Genomic DNA, 25,167 nt, shown 5'->3' with positions numbered 1-25,167 from the left:
TTCGAACCCCGTGTCATTCGAACGCGTGGTTAGTGCGCTAACCACTATACCACGCAGCCAACTAACGGATTTGGTTTGTTTTGTTGGGTTATGCCCTTTCGGTCTGACAAGACCATTTCAGAGCCGGAAGGATCATAGGATGGAGACATTGGTCTTCTTGGCGAGCACCCTGGGTTTAGTTCATATAGAGTCCCTGGTCCCATTGTTGTTACGTGACACTTATTTGAAAGGGCGACCCCACAATGGATTCATATAGCCACTCTTACACACCTGCACCAACGTTTCCCAAAGTGTCCCTTTGATAAGTGGCACTTTGGCAAAGTGACACTTGCCGACTGGCCTTTCTATATGAACTGGGCCCGGCCCTGGTGAGTTGCCGGGGCTGAGCCTGACCAAAGGATAGGCCGAGCAGCCCCCAAGCACTCACCGCACCCGGCTACGGGCGAGCTCGGCTTACGGGCAATCCCAAATGGGATAAAGTTTCCCGTCCAGTCCGGATCAGGGGGTTGCGGCGTGGACGAAGATTTGAGTTTCCTGAGGATATTTTGAATATAGAAGCACTTTATGAAACATGAAACATGTATTTTATATTATTTTAACGGTCAAAACAGCGGCCGATGTCGGTCCGACGTCGGCCCGACGTCAGCCGGACCTCAGCAATTGATCTCGGTCCGACGTCGGCCCGACGTCGGCTGGACCTCGGCTGGACGTCGGAACATGCGGGCATATCCGACATCCAGCCGACGTCGTGCCGAGGTTGGACCGACGTCGGGCCGACGTCGGCATACCGATGCCGAGTTGCCGACGTCACCCCGACGTCGGCCGACGTCGGGCCGACGTCGGCATGTTTACTGGGCTGTGAGCCGATTTTCAGTCACATCGGGATGGCCCAGTCTTTGGTGCCGAAAACTTTAGAGGGTTCTATCTCGAGAACGGTAAAGATTCCCACCTTACAGACCATGATTTTCGGAATCAGCGTGCTGAGAAGGCTCTGTGAGCCAATTTTTAGCCAAATCGGGATGGCCCGGTCATGGGTGGTAAGAGCTTTAGAGGGTTCTATCTCGAGAACGGTAAAGATTCCCACCCTAGAGACCATGATTTTCGGAATCAGCGTGCTAAGAAGGCTCTGTGAGCAAATTTTCAGCCAAATCGGGATGGCTCGGTCATGGGTGGTAAGAACTATAGAGGGTTCTATCTCGAGAACGGTAAAGATTCCCACCCTAGAGACCATGATTTTCGGAGTCAGCGTGCTGAGAAGGCTCTGTGAGCCAATTTTCAGCCAAATCGGGATGGCCCGGTCATGGGTGTCGAAAACTTTAGAGGGTTCTATCTCGAGAACGGTAAAGATTTCACCCTAGAGACCATGATTTTCGGAATCAGCGTGCTGAGAAAGCTCTGTGAGCAAATTTTCAGCTGAATCGAGATGGCCCGTTTCTCGCTGCTGGACTCGCTGCTCGCAGCTCGCTGCTAGTTTGACAGACGTCCTGCCCCGCGAGAATTTCTCTAGTTTCTGAAGAATTTTTCGGGACCCATGCTCTACTCATACTGCATTCGAATATACGCCCACGAACCCCCAACATTTCGAATATCTGGCGCTACTCGAAATTAATTATATGACGTATTACTTTTGAGAGTCAATACTTTGAAAAAAGTTAATTGAAATTCAACAAATTATCCTATTGCATCAAAAATTTAAAAATTTAGACTAGAATAATTACATTTGAAACAGTATTTGCAAGGATTTTGGCTTTTAAAAAAAAGTTACGTCATCAAAGTTTCAATTTTTATCTTAAGACACCATACTTGACGCAAAAGTGACAAACACGGTGTCTCGTCGGGGTTTTCACGCAATTTCATGCATTTTCACGCATTTTCATGCATTTTCACGCATTTTCATGCGTGCAGTGGTTTTGTTTGGTGTGTGTTTGTTGATTTGACTTGCTAGATCTTGTTAAAAGTTGCTGTGATATACAATGCTTTCAGCGAGAATACTTCAAAGGATTTTTGCCACTAATGGTAAGTAGTAGTCACATTGCATGTAACATTTGTCAAATGACTGTGCCATACCAATACCTACCAACCAATCACAATATCAGCATGGCCCATTTATGAAGCCTGTTACATCCAAATTCGGTCGTTTGTAGCATATGTAAACCCTACTTTAGTCTGAAAAATCCTCAGCACCATCCTCAGAGCAGAGCCCTGTTTCACTGCCCGATGCTGCAGCGTGCTGTGCTGTTGTATTGGTGCGGTGTTCGAAACAAATTTGGCTTGTCGCTCCAGTGTTGCGAGCATGGCTGCGGAGTCGATGGATTTTCGGCGACTCCGACTCCGACTGCGGCTTTCAAAAACCAGCTCCGACTCCGACTCCGACTCCGGGCAGAATTGTCGACTCCGACCGACTCCAACTCCCGACTCTGACTCCACAGACCTAGCAGGGCTGCAGAGTCGACAGATTTTCGATGACTCTGACTCCGACTCTGGCTCGGGTTTCTAAAATCGACTCCGACTTTGACTCCGACTCCGGTCACAACTGTCGACTCCGACCGACTCCGACTCCGACTCCGCAGCCCTGGTTGCGAGCATCTGAGTTAATTGACGATTCCATGGAAACCCAATTCACTGCTACCTGCAGTGTGAAGCAGGGCCATGGATGAGAGATTACCTCTATATCTCTTATTCATGTACCTTATATCTCTCATCCATGGCAGGGCCCAGGATGCTCAAATCCTCCACCAAGCCTAAAACTCTGTCCTGGGCCCTGGCAGGATAGGTGGGTACTAGGTATCTACCTTCATGATTCATTTGACATGAGGTACTGTTCTGTCTTTTCAGGTCCAGAGGTGTGCTTGAATGCAGCAGTGTTATATAATACTGAACGAGGCCGGTGTAAATAAATTTTCAAGACCGAGGTCCTTACTGGATTTTTGAACGAGGCCGAAGGCCGAGTTCAAAAATCAGTAAGGACTGAGGTCTTGAAAATTTATCACCGGCCGAGTTTGGTATGTATTTTACTGTATGCCAACGATAAATTTATTTTCTGGACCGAAGCTCTTAGCCGACTTAGGAACGAGACCATCCCAAAATGTTGGCTTAAGTGCATTCTGGTAATACATTTTTGACCGTGGTCAATTTGCTTACACCAGTTATTACCACACCCCTCTGGCTAATGTATTTGAATAGGCCAGGCATACAGTAAAACCATTAGCTAGCTGGCAGGCCTGTCCATAGTGACAGAATCAGGCCTGGTCACACACCAGAATGGCCATATTGACCAATGTTTCTGCCTGAGTTCCATAATCTTTGCAGCTTGGAAATGGTCTCATTAGACCAAGAGATCCTAACCTAACAAACCAACAACAAAACTCTGGTCGTGTGTCACTCCATTGGAGCCATGCCGACCCTGGCGCTGGCACAGGTTCTGTCTCATGTTGATGCCTTGTCTGTCCCACAGCTGCCTGGCCAGGTGGGATCACGGCCGCGGCAGCCACTCTCCTGCCCAGCCGCGGCCCGTCCAGTGTATCCGAGCTCGGCCCGGCCCGGCCGGCCGGTGTGAGGGCCATGTCGTTCCTGCCCCCGACCGGACCGCGCCGATGGCCGCTGTACAACGAGCAGGTGTTTCCGCCGACCGGAGCCGACGAGGCGCCCCGACCAGCCGTGAGTAGTCTGAGTGGGCCCGAACCAGGGTGGGTGGGATAAAAGGTGGTGCAGGGATCTCTAGAGGTGTTGATCGCATGAAGGGGAGCTGTTTCTGGAGGTGGTATCCTGGTGGTGTTGCCCTCAAAAAGGTGATACGTGGCTTACTTGTTGAATGTGTACGATGCTCAACATCCGCTTTTCCCTGTTACTGTTTCAGTTCGTCTGCCACGTCAAAACGAACGTGAAATACAGCACCAAGAAGATGTGGTACATCGCCTCGATGATCCGCGGGATGAGTATCGAGGAGGCGCTGAAGCAGCTGCAGTTTGTCAACAAGAAGGGGGCCCAGATCGTGTCCGAGGCACTGAAGGAGGCACAGGAGATGGCCGTCCGCGACCACAACGTCGAGTTCAAAAATAACCTCTGGGTCGGTGAGTACAATGAAACTGCTGTCGTGAATGTTTTATGTGCCCAGAAAACTCATTTGAGCATACTTGTGCATCCAGCTCCTTCTTCTTTGTCTATCGGTTCGCCCTTTTTCCTGACGAGTTGGAGAGGCTCCGATCCAGTACCGTCCTCGGCCTTACTGGAATATACGCCTGCTCCGACTGGTTGGATGCTTAATACTTTGTCCTATTCCAGCTGTTAAAATCGCTATATTCCGACCAAACGGACAGCGATTTCCTGCCACATTCTTTGTATCCAGTTCCAGTTGGGATTTGACCCTCGCAGGTCGTTCTATTTAGTTCCCTTTCGCTGTTTAGATCGGCCTATCCCGAACAAAGAAAAAGGAAACATATCTATTAATCGGAATAGAAACCCGTATACCCACTTGGAGCCTGGAAGCTTGGCTACATATTTTTTTTTTAATCAATCATCCATTGAGTTTTTTTTTCGGCATATTCACAGAGATTCCGCCATCCTGAGAAGGTGATTATGGTTATCCTTGCTGTTCGGTCGCATCCATAATTGTCCGTCTGCATCTCGTTGCCTGTGGGATGTTTCTACTCCACCCGGTCAGACTCGAGGCACTGGTCGGATCCTTGATTCTGTCGATAAATCAAACAGGTCGCACCTATCTATCTTCGCTAATTACGTTTTTTTTTTCTCTCAACGGATCAGAACTTTGACGGGTGATTCTCTCCTCCGCGCAGCTGAGTCGTTTGCCACCAAGGGTCGCGTGCTGAAGGGTCTGCGACGACACGCGCGGGCCCGTCCGGGTATCGTCCACTACCGGTACACACACTACTTTGTTCGCCTGGAGGAGGGCGCGCCGCCTGAGCAGTACTACGCAGATGCACCGCTGCCACCCGAGGAAATGCTCAAAAGGTGGCTGGAGCAGCGCCGGCAGAGGACCATTACCCACTCGTTGTGAGAAACCGACCCCCGAACTGATTGTGAGAGTGTTGACTTGCCGAGCGGTCGCATATTTTGTGCGAGTGAACATTTTGTGACGTGTGTGATGATGAGGAAGTTCTTCTGTCCGAACAGAGGTGACAGTTTTTTTTTTTAGTTGTCGTAAGTGAAGTGAGTCGATACGCTTTAGTCGTTGTCCGGAATGCAGGATAACACATTTTTGCTTTCCCAATATGTGTTGCGTTGGTGAAATAGCATCTAGAAAGTCAGTTGCCAACTACGAGTATATATTTGCATAGAACACGTAACAGCAATACAGCGAGCGACAAACAACACCTATCATCGTTTGGTCCCGGTTTCACCAGCTGTTCTTGGTCCCTACACACATCAATAGTTACGATAACAGTCGCGGGCGGAGCGCCGCGTGTCGAGTCGCCGCCGAGCCCGCCGGGCTGGCCCCTGTGTGCCGGCGGGCCGGGCGGCGAGCCGGAGTCGCCAGCGCGCGCCGAGGCATGGCACGGGTCGTTGACGAAATTTTCGGTCGGAAGACCGTACTACACGGGCTCGGTAATTTCGTAGATATTCTCAGCAATATGCTGGGGTAATGTTTCTTTGGTAATTGGTTTATTAAGCTTTCCGTAATATTGAGATCAGTTTGATTACTCATAAGCGCGTGTTAGTGGATGAACTTACGTGATGGTCTGTATGATAGATTGATTTCTTTTATATTCAGGTCATTTAGTCGAAAGTTAACGCCCGATCCAAGTTAACCGACGAATAATGCCCACTCGCAGTTTAGGCGAAGAAATGAATTGCTGTATGAACCTTGAAGTTTCAAAGTTCCAAAATGCATTTGAAGCATTCTTACAGATGTCATACTGGCTGCTTCAGCTCCCGCCGGCTATACGCTGACATCAGTTGTGGAGGACAGTGATGTCTCCTTGAGAGCATATTTTGCTATATAATTTCCGTCTTTTGCCGCTGAATTAAACCCTCAGCGTTGTGTTTATGCCTACCATCCCATGGCTTACAAGAAATCGCTCGCTTGCATTTCCATTCCGGGGAGGCGCCCAGCACCTACTCTGCTGAAACAACACTTCTTCCTTCATCATGTCGTTGGTCTCCAGTTGCTCTGTTGGTATCCTCTCACTGGACTAAACTGGTCCTCCTCTCCATCCCTCGCTGTGTCTCGGACCTCAGAACTTCATCTTCTGCACGGCGCTGTTGAGCCGGATGAGCTGTCCCTGCAGGCTGGAGACGATGGAGCCGACCTGGTCCACCGAGGTCACCCGCTCGATGGACTGGGTGTGCGGGTTGTACCACACCTCGTACGGCCGGCTCAGTGAGGTGGCCACCCAGCGTCTGCGGCAAACAGTCGGCGTCTCAGCACGGCACGCGATAGTACACAGCTCGGCACACGGTGGAACAGTGCACATCACGGGCCGATGGAGGTTGTTGGTCGGGCGAGATCTACTCATATTATCACCAGTCGCCGCTAAGTGCCTATGCGCTCACTAATCATTTATGAGGTAAATATTGAACCACTTACCACTGTAGCACAGTACAGAGACGCATCTGACAGTTCGGATTTACCTGAACTTTTCCTGCGCGTCGGTGAGGCTCTCGGCCACGAAGTAGGTGTCCTGGTAGTCCTGGTCCTGGTAGGGCTGGATGCACGTGGTGCTCGGCTCATAGGGCAGCAGCTGCGGCCGGTCGGAGAGCGCGTGCTCCAACTCTCCGTACGAGGAGAGCAGGCCGGCGCCGTACGCGCGCAGCTGGCCGTTCTCACGGCAGAGGCCAAACTCGACCGTGAACCAGTACATCTGTAACGTCGACCATCGTGAAACACCGTCAATTCCATCGTAAACCAGTGCATCTGTCAACACGAAACACCTGTGAACGTGGCCCACCGTGAACCAGTGCATCCGTCAGCACCTGGCCGTGAACCAGTGCTGCATCTGCTAGCACCCCACCGTGAGTCTGTAGATCTGCGGACAGCTACAATGACCTTTATTCGTAACTCCACGGTCCACATTTCACAGTTGCTCACTGTACCCACTGAGTGCATGCAGGGCTCACTGCTTACCGTGGCGAATTTTTCGATTTCCTCGTCAGTAGCCCCGAGCGACGCCAGACCCAGCTCCTGGGAAAACTCGGCAAAGAACGGGTCCGCTAGCAGAGGTGCGTGTCCCAACAGTTCGTGGATACAGTCTCTGAAACGGGAAGAGACGGATTAAATATGCCATTTGAAAATTGAATGCATCTATTCGTAATTCGATTGCCAATAACACGGGCATGATAAGTAACCTGGCTGCTATTGCTATCGTTTGCAGATCGTTCCGCACTGTTCCAAACCACATAATGTTATTTGTTTAGTTAGCAATGATTCATCATGTATGTATCGTGTCAGACATTGTGATATTTATTCACTTTCGATGATAACACAAAAGCAAATATTCTAAATAGCCAGACGTTTCGGCCTCAGGGTGCCTTCGTCAGTGACAATACTGAGATACTAATACATTAATAAATTAATCAATATTTTACACTTTCAAAATACACATGACCTGGACATTTTTCAACCATTCAACCAACGCAGAATGGTTGAAAAATGTCTAGGTCATGTGTATTTTGAAAGTGTAAAATATTGATTAATTTATTAATGTATTAGTATCTCAGTATTATCACTGACGAAGGCACCCTGAGGCCGAAACGTCTGGCTATTTAGAATATTTGCTTTTGTGTTATCATCGAAAGTGAATAAATGATTAATCAATTGGCTACTTCTCATTATGAGAAGATATTGTTGTGAAGAGTAAAGGAAAATGCGAAAGTGAGAAGAGTGAAGGGAGATGGATGCTTTCATCGATATGGTAGCAATGGAAACTTGACGCTCTTGAGACAAAATGTAGCCGTTTTTTTTTTTTTTTTTAGTGGCCTCAACTTTCGTTTTTCGCCTCGCGAGGGGCTATATAGGGCCTTGGCCGTGGCAGTCGTGTTCGGTTGGCATTGAAATTCACTGTTGGTTGGATTGTAACGTGAAAGACAAGGTAAGTGAATGCTGGTAGCCATGGAAACTACTCGACAATTATCGCTAGCAGCCGTGAGCTTGCCATCCTGAACAGCATTTCACTTATTTCTGTTTTTAGGCAAAACATAAGAGCTTGCATAAGAGTGCATAACAATAACAATTTATAGATTGCATGGTAAGTGCATGAGGAGGTGAAGGTATGCTGGATGTTCTTTTGCATTGCATTGAAGGCCAGTTGTTTTCTGGTTTAATATAGGGGAGAGTGGGGCACATTCGTGCAAAAAATGGATAAACCCATATATCTGTTCTTTTGGGGGGCAGTAATCGCCACGCCATGTGTGGATCGCCCATGATCGTAAATACAATACAATACAATACAAATACTTTGGTTAGTGCAATGGCAAAATTGTTGATTGTAGTATGGAAAGGAACTATTGCAGATAGTTTTCCTCTTTAAAAGTTATCCTCTAAAATTATTGCTTCCATTAGAAACAATGACTTTTAATAACTCTGAACATTTGCACGAAACTGCCCCACCTATGGGGCACATTCGTTCAAGAGGTGGGGCACTTTCGTTCACCCTGCAAAGTTCGAGAAATTACCGGGCATTACCAGAAATTTACCAAAGGAAATTGGCAGGGGGTCATTTCACTTGATTCCTTTCGACAAGAATGCATTGCACAACATATGTAGAAAGAATGGGCTGGCCAACAAGAATGTGCCAACTGCCGGCCTCCGTGACCTCGCCAAGTTCACGTGAATTGCTCGTCACGACGTCGCAAGCAGTCGAGACTGAGTCAGGCGAGTGTCATTAGAGAAACCTACTACAGATAAAGTCATAAATCGCAAAAACTAAAAAAAAAATATGCATGAATGTGCCCCCAGGCAGTGCGTACACGAACCTGCCCCACAACGTTATTAGTAATATATTTCAAAATTTCTTTTTGAAAAAATGCCACTTTTTCAACAAACAAGTTTGCAGCAGTTCCATGAATAGAGTGAGCTTCTTCACCCCCAATTTTGAAAAGCTGAACCACATTTCCGAGTCAGGATCACGAAAATGGATAATATGAGAAAAGTTTGGAAAGCTCACGAATATTACAAATTTGCGTTTTTATCAAGCATGACAGCAGGTACAGTGTTGTCTTCTACGGTGAACGAAGGGCGGCAATGATAGACATATTTCCATAATTTACCTTGAGCTCGTGCAGTCACTCGTGTTCCCATAAACTGCTGAAAACGAATGTGCCCCATGCACGAATGTGCCCCATGCACGAATGTGCCCCACTCTCCCCTACCTTACCTACCATTTGTCCTAGTTATCTGTGGATGAGCTGGCTTGCAGCTTCAACCACGACTTTTCAGATTTATAGATACATTTTGGGCCTTGATATTGCATTTTGGATTAGTTGGGAGAAGTTGTCCATTTTTGTAGGCTCTGTGGTGGATGGATCTTTTATAATTTGTTTATTCATGCTGATCCTTTTTATTCATCAAATTGTGATTGATAGTACCTATTAGATGTTCATGTATCAACGAGCCTCAAATAAATAACTGCTTAAAGGGACCCTCCCACCTTCAAAAAGTTAATGAATTGGCATAAAAGTGATGTCCCTTGGTTCAGAAAGAGCGGAAACGAATATCTACCAAATTTCACCGAAAAATATTCACTGGTTTTCAAGATATTAGGCTTTTACTTTTGTTTACTTTTTGGGATCTCCCCTGTTACTAGCGACTTTATTTGGAAGCAATAATTTGGCAGCCTTAAAATGCGGCAGACGTTGCGCGCAAAGCAGCGTATACCACCACGTGTTAACGATGGTTTTAGTCTTAAGATTTAAAAATAGTTAGATCTCCGCTGACGTCACAAATTCTAAGGGGGCATTCCAATGCATTAGCCCCTTAGAATCCGAAAACTGCAAAGTGCAAGTTTGAAATTCCATATCTTCGAATTAAAGCATTTTTCGATGTTGTGAGTGCCCAAACCGGTATTTGCAGGCCATGGCCACCAATTTGGCTATCTCAACTCAAAACTAATGTTAAGGTGGGAGGGTCCCTTTAAGAAGGCATTTGTCTCATTCAGATAAATCTAATAAAGCCTAAGTTATTTTTGTGTTAAAAGCTGCTCCAATAAATCTTCATGCATCAGCCTTCTGTATTTTATACTTTATTTTCTAGTTTCAATGAAGCCATCCTTTCCAATCAAGTTGTGCAATGATAATGATTGGAGTAATATTTTTGCTGTTGTAGGTATGGTTGGGTAGCTGGGAAGGGACTGCATGTGAGAGCCTGATTGGAGTAATATTTTTGCTGCTGTAGGTATGGTGGGGTAGCTGGGAAGGAACTGCTATCAGACCCATGTGAGAGCTGTATAGGGCATTTCTTTTTTTTTAGAACATGGTATAGCAAGTAGCCAAAAATTCTTCGTTTACCCATAGGTATCTATTGCTAGCAACATTAAAAATACAGCTTTAAGTGATTCAATTAAAATTATGTAAGACAAGCAGTGCTGCTGCTGTTGCTGAAATGCTTAAGGTCTTGGTGTGAACACAAATGTCTGAACTTCCTGTGACACTGTTTCAGACCTCAGTCATGGCTCCTGCACAGGGAGATGGTGATCAAAATGAAAAGGCAGTGGCCAATCCACTGTCTAATAAAATACAAAAGATTCTGGGCAAGCAGCTGGAAGATGACAAGGTATGATCAATTTCATTATATATTTTACTTGATTTTGTGCCTATGTTAGGCTAGCTTCCCCCTTGCTGATGTTTTATGCATGGATTAAATAAATATACATTAGCCATAATCCTTTGACTCTCAGCATGTGTCATTGTTTCTTCTCTCTTCCAGGAATTACTGGAGGCACTGAAGGATGTCTCTTCCTTTGTCAAGGAGAACACGCTGCTGTCGCGCCGTAACCTGCGCGGCGCCATCGAGCGTCGCTCTTTGGCCGTCAACTCGGAGTTCCTGGCGTCGTTCGGGCGCGTGCGCGACTCGCTGGCGGCCGTGCACGCCGACGTCTCTGGCATGGCCGCTGACTGCGGACGGCTGGCTGCCCGGCTGGCCGCCACCCGGCGCCAGGCGCGCAGCCTGCTGGACGAGACGGCCCAGCTGCGCGCCGAGGCGACGCGGCTCGGCGGCCAGCGCCGGCTGCTCTCGGCCTTCACGGCTGCTTTCCAGCTGACGCCGGCCGAGCTGGCGGCCCTGCGCGCGCCAGAAGTGACGCCGGCGTTCTTCCCGGCCTTGGAGCGGGCGGCGCGCATCCATGGCGACGTGCAGCTGCTGCTGCAGTCGGGCCACCAGCAGACGGCGCTCGAGGTCATGGAACAGATGTCCATCTACCAGGTGGGCACATAGCGAGTTCGGGCAATGCCTAACATAAAGCAGATATGACTGCCTTTTGGGATACAGCTCACGGGAGATCAGCGAGAAAATCTGCTCAGTAGGCGTTTGTCCCATAGAGCCATCTACTCAGTAATATCAACTACTCATATATCTTTAAAGGGGGGGGAGGGGGCTATACTAAATGAACTAGATTCTTAAGGTGGTAAGTGGTAACACTATTGTTCAATTGCCATTTTACCTAATGCTTGAGTCCTATGTGCTGAGTCTTTTGTGCTGATCCCCTTGTGCTGGCCGTTTATCTCACCATTGCCGACATGTTAGGTACTTATCCGCTCACCTGATCGTGTCTTTCAGGAGGGCGCCTACGAGCGTCTGTACAAGTGGGCGCAGTCCTGCGTCCGCTCCTCCGACGCTGACAGCAACATATGCCTCGCCAAGGCGATAGCCTGCCTCCAAGACAGACCGGTTCTCTTCCAGTGAGTGATCGGGTCTTTATTTGTTGCAAGACACTATATCGTCTATAATCGCTTATATAGTTGCTTGTGCATGCTCTCGGGCTTGGTTGTACATTGTGGAAGGTTTCAATAGTCGTTACCTAACAATGGGTCGTCTCGTGCACACGTTGTTGGTGAACTTGGAAGACGTGACTAGTGTCCTGTTTAGTGTTTGTTTTTACAGACTGACTAGGCGAGAATATGTGGCAATATGGAGGCTTGTGACTGGGGCCCTACCCGTGACTCCTCTGACAGACGAGCTACGTGCTTGCAGGTACGTCATGGACGAATACTGCGCCGTGCGTCGCCAGCTCCTGGTGCGGGCCTTCATCGACGCCCTGACGGCAGGCGGGCGCGGCGGCACCCCACGGCCCATCGAACTACACGCCCACGATCCGCTCCGCTACGTAGGCGACATGCTGGCCTGGCTGCACCAGGCGACACCTTCCGAGCGTGAGGCTCTCCAGTCTCTACTGCGTGACTGTCGTCCGGCCGAGACACCGACACGCATTGACACTGCTTTGGCGTCCGTGTGTGAGGCGGTGTGCCGACCGCTGCGAGCGCGCCTGGAACAGGTGCTGCTGGGGTCTCCCGGCGCCGTGGTGTTGCACAAAGTGAGCGGGCTGATCCAGTTCTACCGCTCCACCATCGGTCAGGTGGTACTCGACGGCCCACTGCCGGCCACGCTCGACGAATTGCAGGCGCTTAGTCAGCGGGCCGCGCTGCAGGCGCTCCAGGCGCAGGCGGCGCGCCTCTGTGAGCGGGTGACACCTCCAGCTGCCGACCTGGCGCCCGCGCCAGCCGTGCTCAGTGCACTGTCGCTACTGCGTGAGGCGCTGGATGGTGGCGGTGTGGTTGAGTCTCGCCGCGCCCAGGTGGAGCAGACAGCCGCCTGTCTGTTGGAACCGCTGATGGCTGCCGTACTGGAGTCGGCGGCAGCTCTGCCGGCGCGAGACTGCGCCGTCTACCTGCTCAACTGCCTGTACCGACTGCACTCGACGCTGTCGCTGTACGAGTACATGGAACCGCGGCTGGAGTCGCTGCAGGCGCAGCTGGACGCCCAGCTGGAGGCGCTGACCTCAGAGCAGGCCAGCAGTGTGGTCCAGTCGCTGGGACTGACACACATCTACGCCGGCCTGCAGTCGCCGCCGCCGGGCCCGCTCAGTCAGCAGCCGGGCCTGGGTGAGGCGGCCGTGGGCCAGTTTCTGCAGCGGCTGGACGTGTTCCTGGCCAGCCCGGACATGCTGACGCTGCCGCAGCTGCGCCTGCTGGCCAGCTCGGCACACAGGCTGACCGTTCAGCGCCGATCGGCGGAGGTGGTCGGCGTCATCTACGAGAAACTCTACACGGCCGTGCACGAGCCGAGCAACGGGTACGCGGAGCCCGATAAGCTGATGCCCCGTACGCCGGACCAGCTCAAGGCGCTGTTGGTTGTGTAAGGGAGACGGCAAGTGCTGAGTGGTATGTGATGGGCAATGGCTACTGACAGTGCGCTGCTAATATCCAGCTGGTTTATGTTCAGATGTGCAGCATTTATTGTTTTACTGCAATATTGCATGTCACATGGGAGGTGAGTTTGGTGGAGTATGATTGACGTGGGTTGGCATTGAAGGTCAATTATTTTTGAGAGGTCATCCTGTGCGTCTGCCGTCTTTGATTTTAATTAAGTTTAAAGCATTGTCACTAAGATATTGTTATTTTGCTGTCGCCTACAATATATTGCTGTTATTCTATATCGCAGTAGTCTATCGTAATATCCGTCACAATGACTAATGAGCCAACATTGACCAATTTCTCCGCAAATCACGAAAAAAAGTGTCGGTGGAAAGCGCAAAGCCCGAATCATCGCAATGAGGCAAAGTCTTGCAACCATTCGCTAATCGTCGGATGCTAGGCGATTTCAACATACTCCGCTATAACAAACGACAAATAACCGGCTATATAGGCACATACCTTTAGGAAGAACATCAGAGCCTGGCTGAACAGACAGACTGCTGATTTTCTTTGCTGATGTCGCTCCTCTGTCGCCCACACCTTCATTTTATTTCACATTGCATACACCAAACACCCACAACCACATGCTGTTCGACTTCTCAGCGAACAGGCGACGCTCCGGTCGCTGCCTCGTCCCTCTCCTCCCACCCCTACTCACGGCTCCGGAGAGTGATGCGGTGAGCTGTGGTGGCGCACATACTGAGTGCACTGGAACACACGGTACGCCAGCGAGGCCAGGAAGTCGCGCGCTGTCAGCAGGCCGGCCACCGGACGCAGGATGAAGCCTGTACGACCTGGGGGTCGACGAGGGATGGCTGCTGGTCGGCTCATGGTCGGGACTGGTGTGAGATAATACGCCTTCGTTCAATCCGCTCTGAACTCTAAGTCACTTTGACACTTCTTGCAGAAGCCCTACTGGATATGCCGCTCTAAGTCTTCAACAACAACAACAACCTACAGGGTGTCCCATAAGTTCGTTCTGACCTTTTATTTGCATGTAAAACATAGTACATTGCGTTTTGATATGTTTATAACCCCTCAATGTGCTCCCCATTTCATAGGCAAACACATGAATACATGCTGCAACATGCCAACCGGCATGTTTGGCAGCATAGCAGGCTGGAAGTTAGCCCAGACTGACTTGGCATGCGCCGTGAGCTCCTCAATGCTGGAACACCGCTTCGCTTCGACGAGCCTCGATTTCAATATTCCCAACACATTTTTATGAAATTTGGATCCGATGAGTTGCCTGGGATGTGATCTTGCCACACACGCCTATTACAGTCTCCTGGCACTGCTTTTATGCTTTGCTTGACCTCTGCACTGATGCACTGTCTTGCATGAAGATGGGCCTACGACCTCCCGGATGCCATTTTCTACTAAAAAAATGTGGTCATACTTGCGGTTCAAGTTAAGCTAGAAAGCTGAAACTCCTCCTAGATCTTCTTGGAGAAGCATTCTGCGTCCCAAGACTGTTTCTGGAGCATCATTCACAACGTGATCAGTGTCTGGACGCATATTACCCCACATTACCGTGACCCTGGCCTTTTGCATAGGAATAAAGCTGGATGACACAAAGGCCTTTTCCGTCGCCCATATGGGACCGTTTTGGGGTTTAGACGGGTGTTTTATCTCGAGCACGGACTAGGTAGTCCAGATGACCACATTGATGTCATCGGTCCTCCAGTTTTTTTAGCCTCAGGCATAACGAAACACATGTTTGGCCATTTTAAGACGTTTTTGACTGTTTTGAGCCCTCCGGTAAGTAGAGCTTAAGTCACCTTGGGTTAGGTACCCCGAAATGATACTCTTAGACAGCTGGTAATACATCCTGAAAAGCCTGTTTACCAACTTTCTAACGCTAAGACCTTTTTGACGGCCATTTTGGCGCCACACAGTTTTGGCCACATGGCTCACTCGTGAAAGCTGACAAAAAAGAGCATAAACTTGCAGCGATTGACTCCCGACAAATCATCGGCGTCACTTGTTTACTGTGCGTCCAGTTAGCGACAGACATTGGCTACATACTGGATGGCCTCAATCACCCGCAACCGTCGTGAATGGCCCAGTGCGGTCTAAATACCGAGACGTTCCCGTATCAGAGACCTCTATGTTGCGGCGTAAGCCGTCTCCAAAGGAAGTGAACTCTCTGGCAAAAAATATTTTGTCTAGACGAATTAGTTACCGTGGAGGACATTCACAGTTGCCATGGCAACCCCAAAAGCTCAGTTACAAAATAAATTAAGCGTGGCTTTAAATAAGAGAGCCTCTAAAAGAAAAATTTAGGTGAGAAGGAACTTATGGGACACCCTGTACTGGATATGCAAGCCATGGAATATCTACCTGCGTGATCACGGACTATTCACAAACTTCGGAAATCGCTCAGTTCTAATGAATGATCGGTTGCCCTCCTTTGCCCTATCCCTTTCCAACTTTGCCCCCTCTCTTACATTATCCAAGTATTCTTCACCTCCTTTACCCTTGTATTATTCCTGATCCTCCCTACCTCTCCATACCCCGACTACTCACGGTGCATGAAGCGGGAGACGTCCTCCAGCTGTGGGATGGAATCGGGCGAGTAGCCGCACTCGCGCTGCAGCAGCTCCATGACGCGGCGGTAGGCGGCGCACGCGCCAGTCGGCACACAGCGCATCAGCTCGGTGAAGACCTGACGCCATGTGTCCACCTCCTGCGGCGTGTACTCGACGCGCGGGATCGGCTCACCTCTGGGGACACGTGGAATTTAAGATCGTTGCAATACTCGGCCACATGGAGCCGGCGTGCAAACTGGTATGGGCCTGGAGCCGTGAGGTCGTATGTCTTGCATGTATCAGCGAAAAATAAGTGCGTAAGGTTGGAAAATGAGCTTTTATGCAGGCTGCTCAGGGGCCGAGTGCTAACTGCTAAAACAGGGCGCTATTTCCCCTGGCCTTTCCCCGACCCTACTCAGTTTCGTTCCCTTTCTTTTCATATCGTTCGAACCACCGAAGAAACGTCGCTTAGCTCTGTTGTTGGCTCTGTTGTGCTCTCACTGTTTGTAGGTGAATGCGATGTTGGCGATGGCGTGGCGTCGGGCGCGGTACTCCTTGTCGGCGAACCCCGGGTGCTCCATGTCCAGGTCTGGCTCGTATTTGGTCATCAGGTGGTTGCACAGGTCCAGCTCGCTTATGTGGCTCGGGTACCACGGCTCTGCCGGCGCAGACATCATCAGATAAACTGGACTGAGTCCGAACGACTTTGGGCGGCCGCCAGTGAATATTTCCGTTCTTTTTATGTGCCATGGCAATCGTCTACGGGACTCTCACTTGCAATGAATGGGTCACCGGTCCGTCTCTACCAAAGTGTCGCTCGGGAAGGAGGTAGCAGATTTGCAATGCCTATCCATTCACTACCCAAGACTGTACTTACGCCCTCAATTCGTACCTTTTACGGCGCTGACGGAGCCCTCTCCGAGTATCTCGAGGCCCGCCACGGCCCCGCTCTGGCGCAGTGAGCGCAGTAGCTGGCGCAGATCGTCTGAGCCCAGTGTCAGTCTCAGGAGCACCTGGTGGGAGGCGTCCGGCCGACGGGACGAGCGCGACTCCACGTGCTGCAGCAGGCCGTGGTGGCTCTGAGAACGCAGAGACCCGTCAGAGGAGTTAGTCCCTTTCTATGACCGTGTTTCATTTCAATGCCTTCTACCTGCGACAGTTCGGGAACGGCTGCAGAAGTCACTAGTTGTGTGAAAAAAAATATAGGAATCTTTTCGAAGCCCGGGAAACTGGCTGCCCCAGTTTCCCGATCGCTTATTTTTTCATTGACATCCATTCCAGTCCTCTGTCCTAATCACGACTCACCTCGATGGTTTTGATGATGCGGCCCAGGCTGTTCATGCCCGACTTCATGGATATAACGAGCGTGACCTGGAGCGGGCCGGTGGTGGCGGCGGTCTCCTCGCTGGGGGTCGAGGCCGCCAATAGCACCTCCTCCTCCGAGAGAGTATCATCTGTAGCGGTCGATAAAGGAGGTTATGTAAGGCGTGTGTGTAGTGGAAGAGAGAGAGAGAGAGAGAGAGAGAGAGAGAGAGAGAGAGAGAGAGAGAGAGAGAGAGAGAGAGAGAGAGAGAGAGAGAGAGAGAGAGAGAGAGAGACGCGAGCGAGCTCGTCAAATGTAAGAAGTGATAGTCGTCAAAATCTCGCTGTTTTTTATTCTGTTTTATTCCTGTATAAACTCCGAGGCATATGCAGCGGCTGTATTCGGATTCAGTCAGTGATCCCCATATGAAATGCGTGCGGAGACGGATGCAGGACCGGACTCAGAAGATTCTTCCGTCGGATGAGGCGGGCCCTATGTACGGATCATTACCTTCACGACCATTCTAAGAAGTGTTCCGTAATGACTACGACCGACCTAATGATCAAGATATTTATGACTTTTCGTCCCATTGGCCACCGACCTTTGTCCTTTCCAGCATGACGCGTTTTTGGAAGCGACAACATTATTGACACGGACCTTCGGGACAGACATGTCGAGTGTGGGAGGATGAGACGTCCACAAAAACATTTCATAAGAATGGCAGTCGCAGATAATGATGCTGACATATTTACACTGAATTCACGTGGAGAGACGTTGATTTTCTAATTTGAAATCTATTTTCAAATGCTCGATGAAATTTACCTAATAGTGTGGGAATTTAATTGTATCATGGATAAGTGGTAGCGTGCTTCTTTCGATACGTCGCAAGTAGTCGTCCAACTCATAGTGGGCCTAGCAATTTTTGCTTCCAGCGGCGCTCTCGCAGCCACTGCTGTAACCTCACGTTCGCCACACACTTCCCTCGGACCAATTGCTAGATGGGCGACTCAAATCATCGCTAATGGTCGCCCTGGGTAGCTCTCTGTGGGCGGCATTCAGCTCGGGTGACCAGCACTGGCCATGGACTGAGGAAGGGTAGGGTGGGTGGCCACCTGTGAACTAATGGCTGTCGGCTGGACGGCCACCTCCGGCCATTGGGGTCGTCTCTGGTCGTCTCGGGTGCGTTTGTATGGTTGTCGATTTCGATGGGTGGCTACCTGAAGACGATGTTCCTTAGTCACCTGATGGACGAATACCCGACATGGGTGTCTTTCCGTGCAGGCCACGGAGGCTCTCCCCCTGTGGCCGCTTCCCTGCGGCGGCAGCCCTCGACAGTCACAGCGCTGTTCCCGATCAATGTCAATTACACATCGGGTGTGAAGAAGTCGACGTCGTGAGCGGGACCATCCAGCCAACTGCGTCACTGGGACGTCCCCCCTCACTGTCGAGGGAGCGGAGTCGCACCCATTGTGGTGCACTCAACTGAAAGAAGGCGGTAAAATGCTGCTTCAAAGTCGTCCGTCTTGACAAAACATTCCCGGAAGGAGCGAAAAAGGAAATGAATGGGCCGCTAGGGGAGGGGTGAGAGAGTGAGTGAGAGGAGAGAAAGAGAGAGAGAGAGAGAGAGAGAGAGAGAGAGAGAGAGAGAGAGAGACATACGCGTTTTTCTCGGTACGCCTTGTCCTCGATTTGTTTTGTTGCCAGCCTTATTTCCGACTTCAGAATGACAGAATGACTATAGTAACAAGGCTCACCTCATTCACACAAGCAGAAAACAACAAACACTCAGCTCTGCGCAGAAACCAGGACACGCCTCGGTTTACGAGGCCAGTCTCTGACCATCTGGCCAGTACGAGCTTACCGTCGAGGCTCTGACGGATGTGGCTGAGCCACTCCTGGCGACTCTCCTTGTTGACGTTGGTCTCAAACTTGGCATCATCGACCAGCGAACGCCGCCGTGCCGGGTACCCGTTCTGAAACGGCGGAAAACGTACGCTTTAAACACGCTCTGGGATAGGTCGCCGGTTGGCTCGTCTGTGACACTTACCGTTAGTTTTACACTGGGCAGTGCAGACTGAAGGGGATTAGAAATGCATGTGTTATGATTAGAACCTTAGTTTAGGCATACGTTCGATCCCCCCCTTACGATCCAGATTCCCCGTCGCAAAACGCGGTGACTGAAGCTTTCAACCATTTGTAGGGGCATCTGGATGGATATCTTGAAGTTCTGACAAAATTGCCGGAGCCTTTCCGTTGTCTGTGCATACAAACCGTTTAAACACTAACATCATGAAGTGAAAAGTTTGCTGTCTACTGGTGTTATAAGGAACTGTGTTACGTCAGTTCAGTTTCGGTCGTTGCATAAGATCATTGATGTGATGAAAAATATGAAAATGGGAGTCTATTTTGCGATTAAAAATTGCGCGGGTAGAAAGGTTTATCACGAAACAGCGAAGCATGTGTTGACGAATTATGCGACGGGAGGATGCTCCGCTGAAATTTGGGAGGCTACATCTTTTACGATTTTATGAAGACGTCATTAACGATTTTCAACTTATATCGAAATCACTCCTACTTTATCTCCATCTTCGAATAATACCATCATCACTCCGTCGTCCGCCTTTTTGCACCTCACTCGAAAGACGGGCATCTTCTTAGTCGGTGGCAACAATAATGGCTCGCAGGCGACGCCTGAAAGGGACGTATTCGGAGGTCGGCGTACGAACCTCTATGGTAATCGCCGGCAATGTGTTACCGTCCGCCGCCTGCCGGTATTATCGGCCATTAGCTCCCTCGGCACGAACTATAAGTCAGGCTCGGTTATGGCGTTTCCCTGTTGGCACCGAAGGACCTTTGTTGGCGTGTGAGTCGCTCTCCGTCAGGCACCGTCAGCAAAATATGTCGCACCACTCCAGCTGGGACGTTTTCACTAAGACTGCATTAGCTGCGACCGTTTCTGGAGTAATTCTGCCATTTCGCACGACATGACCCGGGTGCAAATCATTGGAGGTGTCTACTACCGAACAGCAGCGCTAGAGCTAATGGTCATTACTATAAAAGCATTATTTTCCTTACATTAGTTTCCGTGCATTTTAACAAGCAAGAGATTGTCGAATGATCAACAAAAGGGCATAGTAAAAAAATTACGTGGCTACATGCACTTCAACAGTGTTGCATTTTACACGGGACAGGTCATTTTTCCCGTTTTATTCTACCTGTCTTACCACATAAGACAATGACGGCATTTTTGAGGGTGTAACCCTTGCAACCGATCTTATTCATATATTGTCACCAAATGATCTAGCTCATAAATTGAGTTCATATGCCTATATTTTGATGCCGCGTGTTTATTCGCAATTGTCTGGTTTACAATAGATATCTGGACGTCTCGCTATTTCTTATGTCAATTCTGCCCGAGACAATACGGCACGGCACACTAGCCGGACGTGGCCGCGGTATTAATCTCTGGCGGCGACCAAGTCAACATTGCTGGTAACTGGGTAAACAACTCCAACAGATAGCCGGTCAGAATGCCGTCGGCCCCGGTTCTGCCGCGGGAAATATATCGGCGAGGCAGTCATCTAGCAAAGCATTTACATTGTGTATTCAAGGGAATGAATTGGTGAATGGATGAGCGATATGAGGAGGGGACTCTGTTGCTGAAGACACAAGATCGGACTAGGTAGAGGAGGGCAACCATTGGATTTTGATCATCACTGGCCACTGAACTGGTCAGGTCACTGGATGCCGGATGGACATAGCGGAAGCGGAATTGATGGACATTTCACTGCTGACGGATGACCGGATGCCTAAGATAGTCACTGGCTAGGTCGGTCACTGGTCAGGCACTGGTCATGTCACTAGCAGGGTGAATGGTCAAGTCACTGGGCACTCAAGGCAGGTCAGTTCACTGACCAGCTCACTCGGTCAGGTGAGCTGGCTGACGGGGGCGGGCTCATTCCGAATCCGGTTGACTCGCTGGCCAAGGTCGGTCACTGGTCAGGTCACTGGTCAGTTCTCTGGCCAGGTCACTAGCAGGATGAATGGACAGGTCGCTGCTTTGGTCAGTTCACTGACCAGCTCACTCGGTCAGGTCATTGCTGACGGGTGTGGGCTCCTCCCGGGTGACTCGCTGGCCAAGGTCAGTCACTGGTCAGGTCACTGGTCAGTTCGCTAGCCAGGTCACTGCTGACAGGAGTGGGCTCATCCCGGTTCGGCTGTGCGCTGATGTGACACGGCTGATTATGGCCTGGCCCGACTGTCGTATATCCAATCAGCGTGCTCCCGAGATATCCCAGGATCGATTCCGTCTGCTTTGATCCTGTCTGTCAATACCGAGGTTCATACCACCTGCCGACGCGGAGTTACGCCCGTGAGCACATGCTATGCTCGTATAAGGTGCGCACTGACCAATGTTGCCAGGTGCTAGCTATTATGTGTATGGCGGTATACTATGCTAGTTCCACGCTATGTACTAGTTCGGGATGTATGGTTTCACAATTCGCATGCTCGTACTTCGTCGAAGCGTCTGACGAATTTTAGTTAGAATTGAAACAAAACGCCCGATTTTTATTAACCCGCGAGTTGCTGGGGGGGGGGGGGGCGGCGTTAAACGCCCCGACTTTTTTCGCCGCGCCATAGCATAAAAACGGCGCGCCGTGCGGCGCGCCAAAATTTGGGTACCTATAGGGAATTGATTGAGGTTTATTGTGACAAAGTTTCAAAAAAATCGGTTAGAAAATTTTTGAGATATCGAGGTTTTTGTGACGTCATGATTTCTGAGTTTTCGACCAAAAATGGCATACGTTCAAAAAATCATATAAAATCACAGAATAGACTTAAAGATATGCCGTAAACGCCATTAGACTGCCAATACCATGAACAATCCAATGGCTATCTTCGATTATTGATTATCGTTCCGCTTTTTCCAAAATCTTGAACTATATCTTGGCAATTTCTCGTGACTACTTCACGACCATGATACATGCATTTCTTAAATTGAACTTTTTGAACCAAACACGTGCACATATGATAAAATGAATGTCACCATCGTGTTCTACGCCCAAAATTACCCATAAAACATGTGTCACAGGTTGCGAATGTCAGTTTTGATTTTCGGGGATATGTGCCTACCCGGTTGACCTGACCTTGACCCTGACCTATGCTTGACTGACCCCGCTGACACTCTTGTAGGCCATATATGAAGGATTTGCACCGTTTTGACAGAGTTTATGGCGAGAGGCACCAATTGCAAAGTCCTGAAGTCCATGCTACTGAAAGCCCGATTTCAGGTGTTTGACCTGACCTTGACCCGACCTGTGACCTCAAAATTCAACTTCTAAGTACTCATCTGAAGCGTCTCGTCGCGTTCTTTTGTTTCCCGCCTCGTGCGTTTCGCTGCGCCTATTGGTTCTCGAGTTATCGGCTGGGGGCGTTTAACGCCCCCCCCCCCCAACAACGGCGGGTGGCGAAATACCCCAGCAATTGCCGGGTTTGTATAGTGGTTGTTGTGTCCAACTTTTAACATCTTCTTTCAGAGTTGGTGCCGAGAATTAATTTAGGCCAGGTAACTAGCGCTAATACCTAATCCCTATATGTCAGTCTCACCAAAATGGTTAATATTTACTTCATGAGCAACATCTGACAGCGTTCGAAAGCTTCAAGCGATTGGTACTGTGGCAAAACTCAAATGACAAGCTGAGCAAGATGAGCAAAACTAAAAAAGTAGGTTTCCCGGATTTTCGTTTTTTGATTCCTAACTCCTAGGACCTAGAACTAATGTCTGTTAAAATTACGACCTCTCGATTCGGGCATTATCAGAAAATAGAAGGAGAAAAACTGTCTTTTTGTACGCAGACAATTATAAACACTGTTGAATTGAACTGCTAATGAAGGCATTGGAAAATTGTACTTACGCAGACTCAACACTTAACTTTTGAGGCCATGTGACGTCCGGTAGGGTCAAGCATATTTTTTTTTTTTATCGGCAAGAACTTCTAACACAGACATCCTTATTGCTAAGGCATGTAACAATTAAGATGTTCCGATCTCAACAAAAGGTGCGATTCGCTCGCCTGATATGTAACAAGACGTTTCGCATTAGGAAATGTCTTGAGCTAGAGGTAAGATTTCAAAACTGATTTTATCTTAGTTCCAAGGAACATCATTCGGTCTATATAAGATGCCATAATCATTTTATCATTTACTGATATATGAGACGATAAACGATTCTTCCACAAATCATTCGGGTAAATTTGACGATTAGTGACCTGTCACAATCTTAGCTTTGATCTGACCCGCAACCAAGTGGAGTAGGTTCCCATCATTTTCTTTTAATCTTTCGACCACCGTGTTCTGCTAGTTGGCTTGGTTAGGTAGGCGAGAAATCTTCAGTCCCCCGGCGTGTAACGAAGAGTGTTTGAATATCATCCGTGTTTTTTTCCGCAGATATTTCCGCGTCGACGTTTTTGGTATGCTGACCTGTCCGTGTAAATTATTAAATATTTTCTGCACATGTAAAAAGTTTAGACGCAGGTCGCTCAGGGTCAGGTCATCAGGTCACGTCAAATAACCTTATTCAGAAAAGTTATATTGCTCATCATAGCTACACGTACAGAACGATCGCCTTGAAACTTTCAGCGATTGATAAGAGAAGCAGTGTGTATAAAATCACTCGGAAATTTGATATCGGTGACTCAAGGTCAGCTCAACTTTGCGACCTCTCCATTATAAGTCAATGGGAGAGAATTGAAAAGGTCCTCTTTGGACGAACGTCATACTTAACAATCAAATATTGGATAAAGGTAAATATAAAGCATTGAATCGAATGTTTGCGCTCGTGACCCCTCTTTATGCCCCTGAGGTCATCTCAGGTCACAAAAGGTATTCAACAGTTTCTCTCCGATAACTTTTGCTAGACGCATGTTAGAGCGATGCAAATGCCTTAGATGTGTTCAGCTTGACGATTTCAGCACGACCTTTTTCCCGTTAGGTCATTACCTTGACCTAAGGTCAAATTTTCTAGTTGACCTTTTAAGGTCAAATCATAGTTCATTCGACTCGTCTCGACGAGAGGAAGATAATGCCGGTAAGAAAAATATCGTGCAAGTTCTGAGTCAAAAGTTATCGCAGAAAGTCCGTTTCAGCTAAAAACATAAGAGTATTTTGGCAGACCTAACCATAATTGATTGCCCTTTACATGCTAAACCGTTGACTTAGGTCAAATCTGAGATGATCACTAAAAAAGAACGTTTAAAGAAGGGGGTGTTAAAACAGCAGGGCGTGGAAATCCAGGAGCCCCAGCGGGGCGCGGGTTAAAATCAAATAAGTGATTAATTTCAATGTTTGTTCTAGTGATTTTCTCCGAGCTTCGTGAAAATTTCCATTTTCTAGTATGGAACATCACAATTTTTATCAGTATGTGCTCACCTCGATGCTGTAGCTCTTTTTGATGGCGAACCTCTCTCGATTGGCGTCGGCCACGGTGGGTGTGCCGGCGGCGCTGGACCTGGCCTCCGAGCCCACCGGTGCCGCCGGCTGTGACCCGCCCATGACCGCCGCGGCACCGCCCGCCACCCACCTCAGCACCCCCAGCCGCCCAAAGTCCATCGCGCACGGACGTTATATAGCGACCGAGAGTCGGCGGACGGTCGCGGGCGTGCCGCGCGCGCGCGCCCTGACCACTCCTCCGAGCTGAGGGGGCGGCTCACGCACCGGCTCCGACACCGCCCCGGAGAGCCGGCCGATCGCGGGAGTCGCCGTCCAGAGGCTAAGGCGAGAGGAGCGATAAACGTCCCGAAGAGTAACGCACGCTCACTTCATTTGATGATTCACTAATGATTTTCCGAAACAATGTTTGAACACTCCCGTTTTTGTATAGGTAGTTCAGACCCTCACCGCGGTGTGATCGTCCAGGTGCGACCACAGCGTATCCACGAGTGACCACAGGCGACTCATATGTCTATTATATCTGGG

At 49.3% G+C, this 25,167-nt stretch overlaps 3 protein-coding genes across 3 annotated transcripts; 2 read left to right on the top strand and 1 right to left on the bottom strand.

The window, feature by feature from the left end:
* Positions 1-1,816: 1,816 nt before the first annotated feature.
* LOC122385984 (39S ribosomal protein L22, mitochondrial-like) lies at positions 1,817-5,332 on the top strand. Its single transcript, XM_043374746.1, has 4 exons — positions 1,817-2,016; positions 3,455-3,657; positions 3,857-4,070; positions 4,794-5,332. Exons 1-4 carry the CDS (start codon positions 1,974-1,976, stop codon positions 5,012-5,014), a joined length of 681 nt encoding a protein of 226 aa, XP_043230681.1. The 5' UTR covers positions 1,817-1,973; the 3' UTR covers positions 5,015-5,332.
* LOC122385983 (tyrosine 3-monooxygenase-like) lies at positions 5,266-24,816 on the bottom strand. The gene is made up of 10 exons (XM_043374745.1): positions 24,622-24,816; positions 19,055-19,166; positions 17,196-17,344; positions 16,783-16,969; positions 16,392-16,548; positions 15,889-16,085; positions 14,018-14,153; positions 7,082-7,208; positions 6,589-6,818; positions 5,266-6,357 (listed from the first exon to the last, which is right to left on the bottom strand). The coding sequence occupies exons 1-10, from the start codon at positions 24,799-24,801 to the stop codon at positions 6,192-6,194; spliced, it is 1,641 nt and encodes a 546-aa protein (XP_043230680.1). The 5' UTR covers positions 24,802-24,816; the 3' UTR covers positions 5,266-6,191.
* On the top strand, positions 10,556-13,432 carry LOC122385982 (conserved oligomeric Golgi complex subunit 6-like). The gene is made up of 4 exons (XM_043374744.1): positions 10,556-10,723; positions 10,877-11,371; positions 11,726-11,847; positions 12,140-13,432. Exons 1-4 carry the CDS (start codon positions 10,580-10,582, stop codon positions 13,302-13,304), a joined length of 1,926 nt encoding a protein of 641 aa, XP_043230679.1. The 5' UTR covers positions 10,556-10,579; the 3' UTR covers positions 13,305-13,432.
* Positions 24,817-25,167: the final 351 nt, after the last annotated feature.

Source organism: Amphibalanus amphitrite, unplaced genomic scaffold, assembly GCF_019059575.1.
Source record: "Amphibalanus amphitrite isolate SeventyFive unplaced genomic scaffold, NRLGWU_Aamphi_draft 000236F_arrow, whole genome shotgun sequence".
Classification (NCBI taxonomy): Eukaryota; Metazoa; Arthropoda; class Thecostraca; order Balanomorpha; family Balanidae; genus Amphibalanus; species Amphibalanus amphitrite.
Note: the sequence above shows the minus strand (reverse complement) of the source record. Positions and strands in the feature narration are given on the sequence as shown.